The sequence below is a fragment of the Carcharhinus amblyrhynchos genome, chromosome 9 (genome assembly GCF_965287045.1).
Source record: "Carcharhinus amblyrhynchos chromosome 9, sCarAmb.v2.hapA, whole genome shotgun sequence".
Lineage (NCBI taxonomy): Eukaryota > Metazoa > Chordata > Chondrichthyes > Carcharhiniformes > Carcharhinidae > Carcharhinus > Carcharhinus amblyrhynchos.
In genome coordinates this window covers 79,851,570-79,866,974 of record NC_137332.1, presented here as the reverse complement: position 1 = coordinate 79,866,974, position 15,405 = coordinate 79,851,570, and the positions used below count along the sequence as shown (strand labels likewise).

General features: G+C 40.2%; 1 protein-coding gene across 2 annotated transcripts in view; it reads right to left on the bottom strand.

Annotated features, from left to right (window-relative positions):
* Positions 1–15,405, bottom strand: part of atf6 (activating transcription factor 6) — a 327,399-nt gene that overhangs the window by 291,481 nt on the left and 20,513 nt on the right. For both annotated transcript variants that reach the window (XM_080195966.1, XM_080195967.1), the window contains exon 2: positions 13,435–13,499. In XM_080195966.1, coding sequence (XP_080052092.1) covers positions 13,435–13,499 — 65 coding nt within the window. The remainder of the gene's footprint in view (positions 1–13,434; positions 13,500–15,405) is intronic.

Sequence of the window (15,405 nt, the reverse complement as noted above, 5' to 3'; positions counted from 1 at the left end):
GTAACAAGACTTCCAAGCCTATATTAGAGAACTGCAGCCAATTAAATGGCAACTGCAGGAAGCAGTGGCCATGGCTGGGACCACAGGCAGTCAGGACTTATCTGGGTTTCTCAGCCTGGTAGGAATGTCTGTAGTCCCAGCCACTGTAAGAAGTCTCCCAACACCAGGTTAAAGTCCAACAGGTTTATTTGGTAGCACAAACTTTCGGAGTGTCACTCCTTCTTCAGGTGAGTGACGAGTTGTGTTCACAAACTCATGTGCACATAGAGACAAACTCAATATATAAGATAATAGTTGGAATGCAAGGCTTTATAGGTAATCAAGTCCCAGCCACTGCCACTGCTTGTAGCTAGTGCTGCCAGAACTACAGCATGTTTTGCCATTTGATTGGCAATTTGTGCCTGCAGCAAAAATCGGTGAGGGCCAGGTTTAATAAGGGTGGGTGGTGCCATGGGAGGTCCTCCACCACTTTGCCAACATCAGACCATGCATCTAAAGCTGCCGTGCTTTCTGCATGCCTTAGACACGCCCACCCCCTGCCATGGGTAGAAATACTGTCAGGTGTAAGATGATGCTCTTAACTGGTCATGAACTGACCATTTAAGCCACCCAAGGACTTTCCTAGGCCCAACTGAAGGCAAGTGGACCATCCATGTGCACCCATTACAGTAAAATTTGCTCTCTGTGCATTCCAACTGGTTTTTCAATTATTTTGAATCCCCACCGAGCCCGCACCGACAGCAACCCCATCCACCCTGCCAATCCTCACAACACCAAGGAGCAACTCAGCATTATAAATCCACCAAACTTGTTCATATTTGGTCACAAAGGGGCAATTTAGCGTGGCCAATCCACCCAATGTACACATCCCAGGCCATATTGTGCACTTGATATTTGTCATTAACCTCATTTTTTAAAATTTGTCCTTCCTTTGTCATTCAGGGGGCTCCAAATTACCTCACTTAGCTTGGTTTGTACCCATACTACTTCAATTATGCACATAAGAGAACTTTCTCATTCAATATATTTCTAGCTCCATGAGGAAGAAAGCAACACTGAATCAAGTTCTGAAGAAGTAGGTAGGTTTTAATGGGATAACATCTGGTTAATAACACTCATTAGTTAAATTTGTTTAAAATAGTTATAGAAAAGAACAAAGAAAAAGATGGAGGCGTCCAAATGAAAGAGAGCCAGTTTCACGGACAGGTGGACTGGATGCAAAAAATTGTCTAGAAACCACAAAGTGAACAAAGGCAGACCTTTAAAGTTGAAATAGCTGGAGCAAAAATCAAGCGAATAGAGGAACAACAAAGCAAGTAGAAGTTAGAAACAACAGGAGGTTAATGACAAATATCAGATGCAGAACATAGTGGACAATCAGGCAGAGTGCAAAGAAAGCAAGAAGCAATTAGAAAAGAATACAAAGGGCAAAGAAAAAGATGAGAAAAGATTGGCAGCTAACATCAAAAGGAAACCAAAATCTGCTTTGTGAACATAAGAATGGTGGGATTGTTTAGCCAAAAAAAGGATACTTCTTGTGGAGACAAAAAAGGCTTGGATTAAACACTGAATAAGTATTTTGCATCTCCATACGTCTCTATTAACAGACAACCAATTAATGGCACAATGGAGGAAGGGGGAGTAGATTATATAAAAAGTAGAAAAGGAGGTGCTTGATAGGTTGACAGTACTCAAAAACTAAAAACCATCTAAAATCAGGATGGGAAGCATCTTGGTTGCTGAGGTAACCTTGTGTGGAGACAATAGAAGGTCTGACCATAAATCGATGGAAAGGGAATGGAGGATTACAAACATTAGACTTCTGTTCAAAAAGGGAAGAAGAGTAAACTGATAATTGCAGGCCAGTCAGCCTGTATTCAACAGCTGGTGAATTAATTGAGATATTGGTCAAAATTAATCTCACTTGGAGAAGCATGAGTTTAGGGGAAGCCAGCAGGAATTTGAGAGAGAGAGGATTGATGAAGGCTGTTCATTAGACGTTGTATACACAGCCCACTAAAAGCATTCCATAAAGTTCCACATAAATTGCTTCTGCTGATTTTATCTGTTAAATTATTAAAGCGACAGTGCTAATGTGGGTACATAGTTGGGTAAGGGATCAGACTCAGGTTGTACTAGTGAATGGATTTTTTACTCATTGAGGAGAGTCCCCCAGGAGTCACTCTTCGGACTTTTTATAAACATAAATGATCTTGACATGGATACAGGGAACACAATTTTAAAGTTAATATATGATACAAATTCTGGCAATATCTTAAATATTGAACAGGAAATCAGGAGGGTTCATAAGGATTGAGGTGGGCTCATGAAATAATCAGACATAATGGCAAATGAGTGTGAAGTGATGCACTTTCAGAGAAACACAATGGAGTTGCAGCAGAATCCAAATACTATGAAATGGTGAGGGAGGTTTTAAGAATTAATGTTTAGCAAGTAAACGGAAACTGGCGTGGCAAATTGATAAATGTGGTCAAGAAAGCACATCAGATTCATAAACAAAAACAAGTGTTATGATCCCAGTCAATGTTATAACTTGACAAAAAGATTTCAAATTGGAACTCTGGCTCAAAAGTCCATAAGTTTTACATATTTATTAATCAAATGTTGAGAAGCTGAGTCACACGACCTCTAATTAATTTTAATGACAAGAAAATATTAAACATGAAAGATTGGTTCAAAATTTCCCCTCACCTAGCTCAACAAATACACACAGATGACAAAGTATATCTTAATCTATGACGATTTTGATAACACAACATCCCCTTCCGCACAAAGTGGCTGTAATCAAACGCACTTGCCATTCTGAACCTCACATGAATGTCTGTGGATTTCTCCTCAGAATCTCCCCAAATGATTGTCACGAGTGGATCTAAACACCACTCCCAAAAAACATGCTTCAAAATCTTATTTCACAGTTATGTTTTCCATTAATGGTGTGCATTCTGAAATACAGTCCAGGTTTTCCAAATGAATCTTGTAAACAAAGCTTCTGCTCCACTCTTAACAAAAAATCCAGTAACTAGGTTTTACCACTTCGTCTTGACTGCTGTACAGATTTTCAAATTACTTTTCAAATTGTTCCCAGACTCTATTATAATAGCGTCAAACTTCTGATTAATTTCTGAAGTCTGCTTTCCCACTTCAAATCTAATGACTGCAATTGTCCCTTTAACTCAAAACACTGTTTACTTTGCCCCTTGAATTTTCCTGAACAAGACCTAGGTCTCTGTCTCTTAACTTCACTCTTCCTTTAATGTTCCTTTTGGGACATTCTTTATGCCCCAATTTCCTGGTTATCGACTTTAATCGAAAGTCAAAGAGTCTACGTCCACACTTTCTTCAGGCAGATTTGAGAGACATCTACTCCCTAGTATCCGATCTCCAACTGCAAACAAATTCAGCCAAGAAATAAAACTTAAAAATCATCCTATCTTCAAAAGGTTCCAGATGTTCAGCAACCACTGCTACTTCTAGTTTCTCTTCAAGCCATAACCCTCTGAGCACAACAGAGATGTTGCTGGAATTGAAACTGACCCTCATGTGTCAAACATTTTTGACAAACATGGATCTAACTGCAGGTTTTACCCTTCCAGGTACAGAAATATTAAATTAAACCCATTTAAAACTATACCTTTTTTCTAATGTTTCTGAATACAAACATAAATCCCTTAAAACCACCTTTGTTTTCCAAACACAAGGCAGTCATGCTGAATGTTATGAATCACTACTTCAGCCTCAGTTAAAATCAGGTGTACGTTTCTCAATACCAGACCTTCAGAAGGTTATCAACATCTTTGACAGAACTGAAACTGGTCACATTTGAGCAGAGACATTGAAGACATGCTTTGATGGTGGTGTTCAAAGTCATGAATTGCCTTTGATAGCTTAAGCAAAGAAAATTTATTTCCAGTGTCAGAAGGGGCAGTATCCAGAAGACAGAACTTGAATGTGAGTGCCAAAGAAGCAACGAGGAAATTCAATTTTACAACTGAGTTATGATCCAAGAGCACTTTACAACTTAGAAGCAGATTCAATAGCACCCTTCAAAAGGGAATTGGACAAATACATTTTTAAAAAATTGCAGGGCCGTAGAACTAATTGGATAGCTCTTTCAAAGACCTGATCAAGGCACAGTGACCCAAAAAGGCACCTTACGCTCTACTGTTCGATGATTGTACCTTCAGTACCATATCCAATTTGCCCACCTATACAGACTGTCAATCTCTGGAGTACTCAGAGCAGAACCAAAAACCTGATCCCAGTTTGAAATGAATGCACTGTGAACAAAGGTGGGGGAAAATCTACGGCGTGGAGTAATGTTTCTCATTGCTTTACCCAATTCTGAAACCTAACTCAGGGTTTCCAAAAGTGAACCCCCACCCCACGAACTGACAATGTGGAGTTTTATACAGGGACAAACCTACTGGACCATTGAACCTGATCCACAAACTTGTGTGATATTGTGCACCCTGATTTGTGTTTAGCACCTCATCTGAAAGCCAAGAAATCTGCTGCAGCAAGTGGAAACTAAGGCCAATTAAATAATTAAAAATCTGGTAAATTCCTCTGATTAGTTGACATGTGAACCATGATTGGTAAAGGCAACATTACCAAGAATGTTGCCTTTAAACCAGAATCTGCCTGGTTTAAATTTCAAACAATGCTTAGTAGTTAACTGTCAGTCACCATCAGTAAGTGCAATCTCTATGGCAATCAGACTACACTCCAACGTCAGAGGAAAGAAACACTTTACACCATATGAAAAGAGGGTGCGTAATGGTTGACAAGCAGACTCTGATCAGCACTCTTCTCTTATAAGATGTTCCTTCCCCGACACAGATTCTTGCAATGGTCCTAATGAGTGCAAGACAAAAAGCTTCAACATAATGTTACTTTTCAGGAATGCTCAAGTTTTGTACTGCTGAATAATTATCGTCTCTTCCTTTCTTCAATCCTTTGCTTTTGTTTCTTCAAGTTTATCAACCAATATCCATGATATGCCCTTTGACTGCACTTCCTCCCTGCCAGCTGTCTGAAAGGACTGTCCCACTTTCGGAGGCTCTGTAGCATCTGACAGTCCCACTTTCCACCTATGGAAGTGTTGCCAACATCCACTTTTTTCACCTGAATGGAGAATTCCCCACCACTGTGGTTGACACCCCTTGACCCTGTTCATCCAATTTCCCAATTTAGCTCTCACCTTTTCCTTTCCCTCCAAGAATCATTGTTCTCATCTTCCATTCCACCAAACCCTACGTTGAGCCTGTGCTATTTCCACCAATTCCAGCACCAGGCCACCAAACATATCTTGCTATCCCCCATAATTCAAAGGGATCTTCCACAATCACCCTGGTCCATTTCTTAATCATCCTGTACACCCATCCTCCGTTTAACATGGTACCTTCCTATGCAAACACACAAGATACAAAAATCTTGCCATTTCCCAATATCCAGGGCCCAATATTCCTTTCAGATGAAAATGCAATTTATTTATACTGAAGGATAATGAATTTTTGGGTACTCTGCCTCCTCAGGTTTTTTTCAGTCTGCCAAAACTAATTTAGTGCTGCGAATGTAATTTTTCCAAGATACTACAGGTCTACAGACAGCTGTCAGCAGAGGTCATGCGGAGAAGGCTCTTTATAATCTAAGTTAACAAAGAACTCCTGTTATCAGGCTGGTTGAAGATTTCCTAATTCTTTCAAAACACCTGGCCTGAGAGAACTATTCTTTAAACATATTATTTAAAAACCCTCTGAGTGCCCTAGAAGCGAACTATAAGAAGATTTTTGCTTTGTCCCTCTTCCCCACCTTTGTGTCACTTGCGGTCTAAATACAGTTAAAGTTATCAGAAACATCTTGTCAGAACTCATCGCTTTTCTTTTGAAAATCTGCTAAGTTATGATAAGGACCATTTCACCACAAATCCATCTGAAAGAACTTCTAAATATTTTGTGATCAGAATTCTGTTAGGTCAACAGCATCCAGATTCTTTCAAATTTTATTTTCTTTAAAATAAATCTATCCAAACTATACCTCTGCAGAAGACTGCATTTTTGTGTTTGTGTGCAAGAGTATGGAGGCGCAAATATTTTTTTTCAGTAAATGGGAAAGTTGTTACACTCAAACTACAACTTGTATGTTAATCAATTTTATAACCTGTTCTTAAGAATATGCTTGTTTGATAATAAATAAATTTGTTTTCATGTTGACTGAAAGAAATTAGATTGGAGTCTTTTTATACTGCAAATAACAGGATCAAAAGGTGGATAATTGGCCAATTTTGTGGGTGAGGGAAACATTTAAACTTTTCTTATGGCCTGTGGAGATGTAGGGCGAGTTGACTGCACACTATCCCATCACAGTCTGTAACATTATTCAGTGCTTAAAACTGAGCCTGCTCTATTGTGGAGAGGCCAAATGCAGACTGGGTGACTATTTTGCAAAATATGGGCTAGTGTCCTTTATCCATAAATCCGAAAGCCAAAACAATCCAAAAACACCACTTTATAAAAAAATTTCATCGGCTTCGGTGCGAGATGTCTAGTTGTTTGTCTCCAAAGTTTAGCTTGTGATTTTCGTGGTGAAAATGTCAAAAAAAAGTTTATGGGTATTAAATAAATGGTCCTGTATTTATAACATACTCTATTTATTATTCAGTGATACATGTTACATTTTTATCCATCTCATTTTCTTTTGACGATAGCTAGCATAGGCTTAGGCTATTGTAATGTATACTTACTTACTGTATCTGAAAGTTGAAACTTTCCAAAATGAAAATGACCTGCGTCTCTGTTCAAGCGTGAGATAGAGCTTCTAATCCACTTGTCATTTTAATTCTTCATCGCACTCGACTTTCATTTTTGGCCTCCCACATATTTTCAGTGAAACTCAACTCAAGCTTGGAAGGGGAGGTGCAGATCCTCAACAGGGCAATTGGAACAATTTCAAGTCACAATCTCGACATCCATTCTTTTGGACAACAGCTGCTGGTAACAATTCTGCTATTCCCATTTACACCTTCTCTCAACGTATCTTTTGTTCTTTTCCTTGTCTCAACACTCCATTTGCCTTGTACCAACATCCCTTTTAATCACAACCTGACTTGCCTTCTCTCCTATTGCAGGCTTTACCTTTTGTTACTTTTCTCCATCATCACTCAGTTTCCCTGCTTCTATATTTATTAAAATCGGTTACATCTCTAATTGTTCCAGTTTTAACAAAGGGTTATTAATCTGCAATTTCAATTACATTTCTCTCAAGGTGATCTGCCTGACCAGCTGCTCGCTGTGAAAATTTTCACAGATGTTCTTTTAGGAAAGGAAATCTGCCGTCCTAACGTGGTCTGCCCTACATGTGACTCCAGGTCCACAACCACGTGGCTGACTCTTGGCTGTCTCTGAAATGGCCCGCAAGCCATCCAGTTCAAGGGACATTAGGAACTAGGCCTTACCAGTGACGTGCACATTCTCAATCTCTCCCCAATGCTATAGATCCTTAGAAACTTTAGAATTTGCATTAAAAGACATCATTCTTAATCTTAAAAATTAGGTCTAACAATGTGCACTAAGCACACACATGATTCAGAATGCGACACAAATGTATTTGCCTTAATAGAAGTAGAAGTCCATGAGTCAGTAGCATTTAACACAATTACTCAATACAGTTGAAGCTATAAACTAAAAGCTACTGGTACACAAGCTCGGAAATATTCTTGATGGATTCTAACCTGCACCATACTTGAAATTAGCAACGCACTGAATGAAAGCCATCAACTTCCACCAATCTTTAAACGAAACCATTTATTTAAGTACCAAACAATACAGAAACATACTTCTTGACGGCTACATGTTCTCAAATCAACCTTACTTACAAACAGCTGCATTTCATGCAAACCAATTGGAACAATCCTCACACTTGTCACCAAATTAAGCAATTCCTCAGTCTCTAACAACAGCATGACCCTGATGTTGGTGGCAGGGCAGAATTATGGGATAACAACGACAACAACTTTCACACAGGCTATATAAAAGGCTATATTTCATTTGTGGTGCAGCTTTACTTGGCTTTGGGGATTTGCCTTCAATAAAATGTAAATAATGATTGAGGCCACATGCTGATGCTGCTTATTTACCTATAATTTTGTGTACTGGGGAGTACTTCATTAGTGCTACAGGTCATATGCAGTTGCTGCTCACTTTATGCTTGCACAAATAATCAGGTCATGAACAAGCAAGTTTAAACCAGGTTGCAAAATTGTTGTTTAACAGCTAGGAGAATGATAATTAAGTTATACTTCATTTCTTTTCAGAACTGATTTCAACTCATGGGAAATCTGAAATCCCTTTCATCAACTTCTCTGCAAGCTTTACTATTGGCTCCATCTACTGTACATAATTTGCATTTCTTATGATAAATGACCACTAGCAATTATCATAGAATCCTACAGTGCAGAAGGAGGCCAGATGGCCCATGGAGTCTGCACCAACCACAATCTCGCCTAGGCCTAATCCCATAACATAAACATAAGAAGTAGGAAGAAGAGTAGACCATCTAGCCCTTCGAGCCTGCCCCGCCATTCAATAAGATCATGGCTGATCTGAAGTGGCTCAGTTCCACTTTCCCACTTTCTCGCCATAACCCTTAATTCCCTTGTCTACCAAAAACCTATCTACCGGTGTCTTAAATATATTTAGCGAGGTAGCCTCCACCGCTTGGGTCGCTGCCTGGGCAGAGCCTGCATGTTCTCTCTGTGTCGGCGTGGGTTTTCTCCTGGTGCTCTGGTTTCCTCCCGCGGTCCGGGGGACGTGCTGGTGAGGTGCATTGGCCATGCTAAATTTTCCCTCAGTGTACCCGAACAGGCGCTGGAGTATGGCGACTCGGAGATTTTCACAGTAACTTCATTAATGTGTGAATGTAAACCTACTTGTAACACTAATAAATAAACTTTAGAACTTGCTTGATGTAACCACTTGGAAGCAGTTGTAAAGCAAACTGTTTAATTTAGAGAGGGGATGTGATTCTGGCAAGTTGGTTTTTTAATGAGCATTCATAAGATGCTAATGAATGCAAATGGGTATCCCAACATTACTCAGAGGGAGACTCAATCCACCTTGAAAGTTAGAAGCACAAAACAGTTCTTCCACTAGCAAAAAACTGAGTTTTTCATTTGCACTGAATGAAGTGCTGTCAACCAGCGCAATACCCACCACTGACAGGAGCAGACAGTTCTGCCCATTCTTACCATCCTAAAACATGTCACCAGTGTACAAAGCACATAGTCCACCAAATCATGTACACTCAGTGCCAGGGAACATGTTTTGTATCCGCCCTCAAGAACTTTTGTCACAGGTACTCGCCTAATGAAGGAGCAGTGCTCCAAAAGTTCATGCTATCAAATAAACCTGTTGCACTTTAAACTGGTGTTGTGAGACTACTTACTGTGCCCACCCCAGTCCAACACTGACAACTCCACATCATGGTCACAAAGGCACACATTGGTGAAGATCTGACATGCTTGTCCCCGTCTCATTTTAGAATTGTCAAGAAAGGCTTAACCATGAGGTGATAGTTGATTAGAAACATAGAAAGTAAGTGCAGGAGTAGGCCATTCAGCCCTTCAAGGCTGCACCACCATTCAATATGATCATGGCTAATCATGCATTTTCAGTATCCCACTCCCACTTTCTCTCCATACCACTTGACCCCTTTAGCCACAAGGGCCACACCCAGCTCCCTCTTGAACATATTTAACAAACTGGCTCCAACAGATTTTGTGGTAGAGAATTCCACAGGTTCCCAACTCTGGGTGAACAAATTCTTCCTCATCTCAATCCTGAATGGCTTAACCCTTATTCTTAGTCTGTGACCTCTAGTTCTGCACTTCCTCAACATCAGGAACATTCTTCCTGCATTTAGCCTGTCCAGTCCTATCAGAATTTTATATATTTCTATGAGACCCCCTCTTATTCTTCTAAATTCCAGTCAACACAAACCCTTTGATAAGGTTCACCATGGTGGGCTTCTGCAGAAAATGCAGATGTATGGGATTGGGGGTAATCTAGGTACTTGGATCAGGAATTGGCTGGCAGATAGGAGACAGAGGGTGGTGGTTGATGGTGAATATTCGTCATGGAGTTCGGTTACGAGCGGTGTGCCTCAGGGATCTGTTTTGGGGCCACTGCTGTTTGTAATTTTTATTAATGATCTGGATGAGGGTATAGTTGGGTGGATTAGTAAGTTTGCTGATGACACCAAAGTCGGAGGTGTGGTAGATTGTGAGGAAGGGTGTCATAGTTTGCAGGGTGACTTAGACAGGTTGCAGAGCTGGGCCGCGAGGTGGCGGATGGAGTTTAATGCGGAGAAGTGTGAGGTAATTCATTTCGGTAGGAGTAACAGATGTGTTCAGTATAGGGCTAACGGGAGGACTTTGAATAGTGTGGAGGAGCAGAGGGATCTAGGTGTATGTGTACATAGATCCCTGAAAGTTGGGAATCAAGTAGATAAGGTAGTTAAGAAGGCATACGGTGTCTTGGCGTTTATTGGTAGGGGGATTGAATTTAGGAGTCACAGCGTCATGTTGCAACTGTACACAACTCTGGTGCGGCCGCACTTGGAGTACTGTGTGCAGTTCTGGTCCCCACATTACAGGAAGGACGTGGAGGCTTTGGAGAGGGTGCAGAGGAGGTTTACCAGGATGTTGCCTGGTATGGAGGGGAGGTCATATGAGGAGAGACTGAGGGATTTGGGGTTGTTTTCGCTGGAAAGAAGGAGGCTAAGAGGGGATCTTATTGAAACATATAAGATGATTAGAGGTTTAGATAGGGTGGATAGTGATAGCCTTTTTCCTCGGATGGAGAATGCTAGCACGAGGGGGCATGGCTTTAAATTAAGGGGTGGTAGTTATAGGACGGATGTCAGGGGTAGGTTCTTTACCCAGAGGGTGGTGAGGGATTGGAATGCCCTGCCTGCTGCAGTTGTAAATGCGCCTAGTTTGGGGGCATTTAAGAGATCTGTGGATAGGTTTATGGACGAAAAGGGATTGGTTTAGATTAGTGGGTCAGTGTTTTTTAAAAAAAAACTGGTCGGCGCAACATCGTGGGCCGAAGGGCCTGTTCTGCGCTGTAATGTTCTATGTTCTATGTTCACTTCAACAGGCAGAGAATTCCAGAGATTCACCACCCTTTGAGTGAAGAAGTTCCTCACTTCACCCCATGCACTTACCCTAGCTAGACCCCCTGACATGAAGGGGCAATTTAGCATGGCCAATCCACCTAACCTGCACATCGTTGAACTGTGGGAGAAAACCAGACCACCCGGAGGAAACCCATGCAGACACAGAGAGAATGTGTAAATACTACACAGACAGTAACCCAAGCTGGGAATCGAACCCAGGTCCCTGGTGCTGTGATGCTGCAGTGTTAACCACTGTGCCACCCACTGTATAATTGTAAATAATATTAAGTTACAAATAATTGTATACACTAACCTGTTTTTTGGGAAATCATGAAATAACCTGTTTAAACCGAAACTACTTAAGTATCTACTCTGCCAATCCAAATGCAGATCAGTGCAAATAGAAATGTCAGGAGTATAGATTTGTACAGGAGAAATCACATTTAATGAACTTGCTTGTGTCTTGTGACATGGTAAAATAGTGAGGCAACGTGGTGTTTACGGACTTCTGACACATGTTTATCAAAGTGCCGCATAACAGATTTGTCAGCCAAGTTAAAAAATTACAAATAGGGACAAAGGCAGCACTGATACGCTGAGTGAGAGGAAACAGTAGTGGTGTACGACTGTTTTTCAGATTGGAAAGTAGTATATGATTTGTTTTCCCAGGGGTTGGTACAGCGACAATCACTTTTCTTGATATATATTTATAACCTAAACTTGTGGGTACAGGGCACAATTTCAAAATGACAAAAGAAAACTTGACAAGTATTTCAAATGCAAAGAAGTTAGTGATGGACTTCAAAAAGAACAAACATGTTGGTGGAATTTAAGGCGGATGAAATTTAATGTAGAGACATATGAACTGATATATTTTGATAGGAAGAACAAAAAGGTACAGCTCTAAGAATTTGCAAGAACAGGAAATCCTGAGGATATTGGAGCACAAATCATTGAAGGTGACAAAGTAGGTTGAGAAGTTGGGATTTTGGGCTTTATAAATAAATGTAATGCACAAAAACAATTTATGATGAACTTTTATTAAGCGCTGGTTCAGTCCCCATTGTGGACAATACTGGGCCTTGCATTTAGGAAGGATGCAAAAGCATTAGATTGAATGTAAAAAGGATTTTATGGGACTAGTTCCAAGGATGAGGAGATTGAGTTATACAATTTGAATCACTCACTTAACAAAAGTTTTTGCCCATGGATAAGTCATTGGTCAACTGGGCCTCCCATAAAGTAATAGTACAGACTTGCTTCCAGGTAATTCCAATTATTCTTGGATAACTTGTTTTTACTTTCACCTTCACAATTTTGTGCTGCTTTCATACCTTCTCAAGGAACAGGACTTGGATGATAATGAAAGCTCATTTAGCAGGAGAAAACTGCGAATTTATTCACCTGTATTTTAACCCAAGTGTACAGGTGAAAAGAAAGTGTGCCAACCTTTACACCCCAAGTCTCAAGATATATTTAAGTACTCATCTGATTGAAACTCATCGCACATAAGTGGCTGGCTACATTCCCAAGACATCCACAAATGAATACAAGTTCTAAAAGACATTTCGACACACTGCACAAATACTTGCAAAAATGCTGTTTGATCACATTTGTGTTTGATTAATGAAATGCTTAACTTGACTGAATACCCTTTGCATCCAAACACAAAATGTAATGAGTTGAAAACCCATCCAGGTGAAACAGCAAAGAACACCATTCTCTTGCTTTAACCTCAGCAGCAAAAAACTAAACTTGTCCAGAGCCAGAACATGTCAATAATCCTTCAATGGCAGCAGAATTTTTGCAGTCCCTGCATTAAAGCATTTTGATGGCAGACAACAAAACCTGAATAAATTATCAAATCAGACAGCACAGAAGATGAAAGAGGCCATCCATCTATCATGCCTTTGCTGGTTCTAAGATTTATCCAGTTGATCCCATTTGTCTGCTCTTTCCCTGTCACCATGCAAATTTTCTATTTCTAAGTGCATGGTCAATTCTCTTTTCAAAGTTACAATTAAATCGATTTCAGATTGTAATTCACTGTAAAATAGTCTCTGCTTCTTCTGCCCTACATTTCAAATTGTGTCTTCTGGTTACCGATCTCCCACAAGCCAAAACAAAGTCTCCCAAACTTTTCAAGCAAAGGAAGAAAAGCTTCAACACAGTCTGAACAGCCTAATATCAACACAACTGACATGCTTCTGAAAAAGGGATAACTCATGAAATACTTACAAAAGGGTTTTTCAAAGCCTCAAGCACATCATTGGAATCATTCAGTTCTTCAAACAGCAATGATTCTACAAAAAACAAAAAAAGGTCATATCGTAGACTTGGATGTAGAATGGATTTTCTTCTACAAAAGAAAACATTCTGCATAGCTTACCAGCAAATTTAACTCTGTACAATAGAGGATGGCTCAGTTGCAAACTCTAAGAGTTCAGCTTAAGCTATACAATAACCTGAAGATTGCAATCGTGCCCGAAATTCACAAATATATATAACATTGCTATGATTCCTCCTCCCGCTGAAAACCACGCCCCCTTAACAATGATGACCCTCAATATTTATCCATTAAACATTATGAAAGCTGATTATTTGATCATGCACGTAGTGCTGTGCGGGGGACCAGACTGTGAGCAAAAACGGGCTCTTATTTTTACAATTTAAGTGACAACACTTCAAAAAAATACTTCATTGACTGTATAATGATTTGAGACCTCCAGAAATTGTGAAATGGAGTCTGTTAATACAAGTCTTTCTTGCTTGGACAGTAGCCCAGTTTTACCTTTGAAAATCAGAATGAAAATCATTTCCACCTCTTGTAATGCTCAAGACCAATTAAGCTCAGTCAATCCAGGCTTTTACACTTTCACTGATGCCATGAATATCTTACTGCTTCAAATGTTTCTCATTCTCCTCCAAATTAATTCACTTTGAAGCCAGTGCAGGGGCAAAGGATGAATTCTGGGTGGCATTACCAATTTCCCTTCCAGAACGAACAATTAAATGGCCAATTGGGGGATGACAAGACGATAATAATTACCAACTGGAGCACCATGGCTCAAATGGAACTTGTTTTTTTGTTTTATTCAGAGTGAGTGTCACTGGCAAGTCCATCATGTATTATTTTGGGTGGTGTTGAGCTTCTTCAGCATTGTTGCACACATCCAGACAAGAATATTCCATCACAGTCCTAACTTGTGCTTTATTGATAATGGAGGCACTTTGGGGAGTCAGAGAGTGATACACTATGCAATTTACAACCTCAGGTCTTCATGCGTCTGATTCAGTTAGGTTTTGGACAAATAGGTGGGGGGGGGGGAGGGGGGGTATTACTTCGCACAAATCAACCCTTGCCTCAATGCTCTCCACAGCTTAGTACATGCAGGCACAAGTTACTTGATATCTGAGTTGTCATGAATGGTACTGAATACTGTGCAATCTTCTGAGTTTATGATGGAGGGATGATCATTGATTAAGCAGCTAAAGATGCTTCCTGCAACAATGTTCTGGGGCTCTGATGATCAACCTCTAACAACCACAACAATCTTCCCTTATAACAGATACTCTAATGGGAATAAGGAGGTGAAATCTCCATTGGTTAGAGTCTCCTCTTCCTCCATTCAGTTAAATTTTTCACCACCAGCCACAATTGGATATCGCAGGATCGCAGAACTTGGGTCTGAACCATGATTATGGGATCCCTTTAGCTTTCTAAGTAGCATGCAGCATTTGCTTTTAGCATGCATTTAGTCCTGTGTTATAGCTTCATCAGGTAAGCAACACATTTTTAAGTATGGTGATGGTACTAGCATGGTCTTGTGCACAATCATTGAACCAACTTGGTCTCCTGGCTTGATGGTAATGGTAAAGTGAGTGATATGCCAGACCATGAGGTTATAGCTTGTGGTTGAATGCAATTGTCTTGCTGTAAAGAATCTAAGAAATAGGAGCAGGAAAGGTCATTCAGCCCACTGAATCTGCACCACCATTCAGTAAAATCATGACTGATTTTATTTTATTTTTTAGTGGCACCTTCCTGCCACCCTCCTGCCACCCTCAACTCCTTTGTATACCAAAACCAATCCAATTTAGCCTTGAGCAATTCAAAGACCCAGTCTGCTCTCTCGAGTAGGGAATTCCTGAGCTTAATGGCCCTTTAAGAGAAGAAATTCCTCCTAATCTTAAATTGGAGACCCCTTC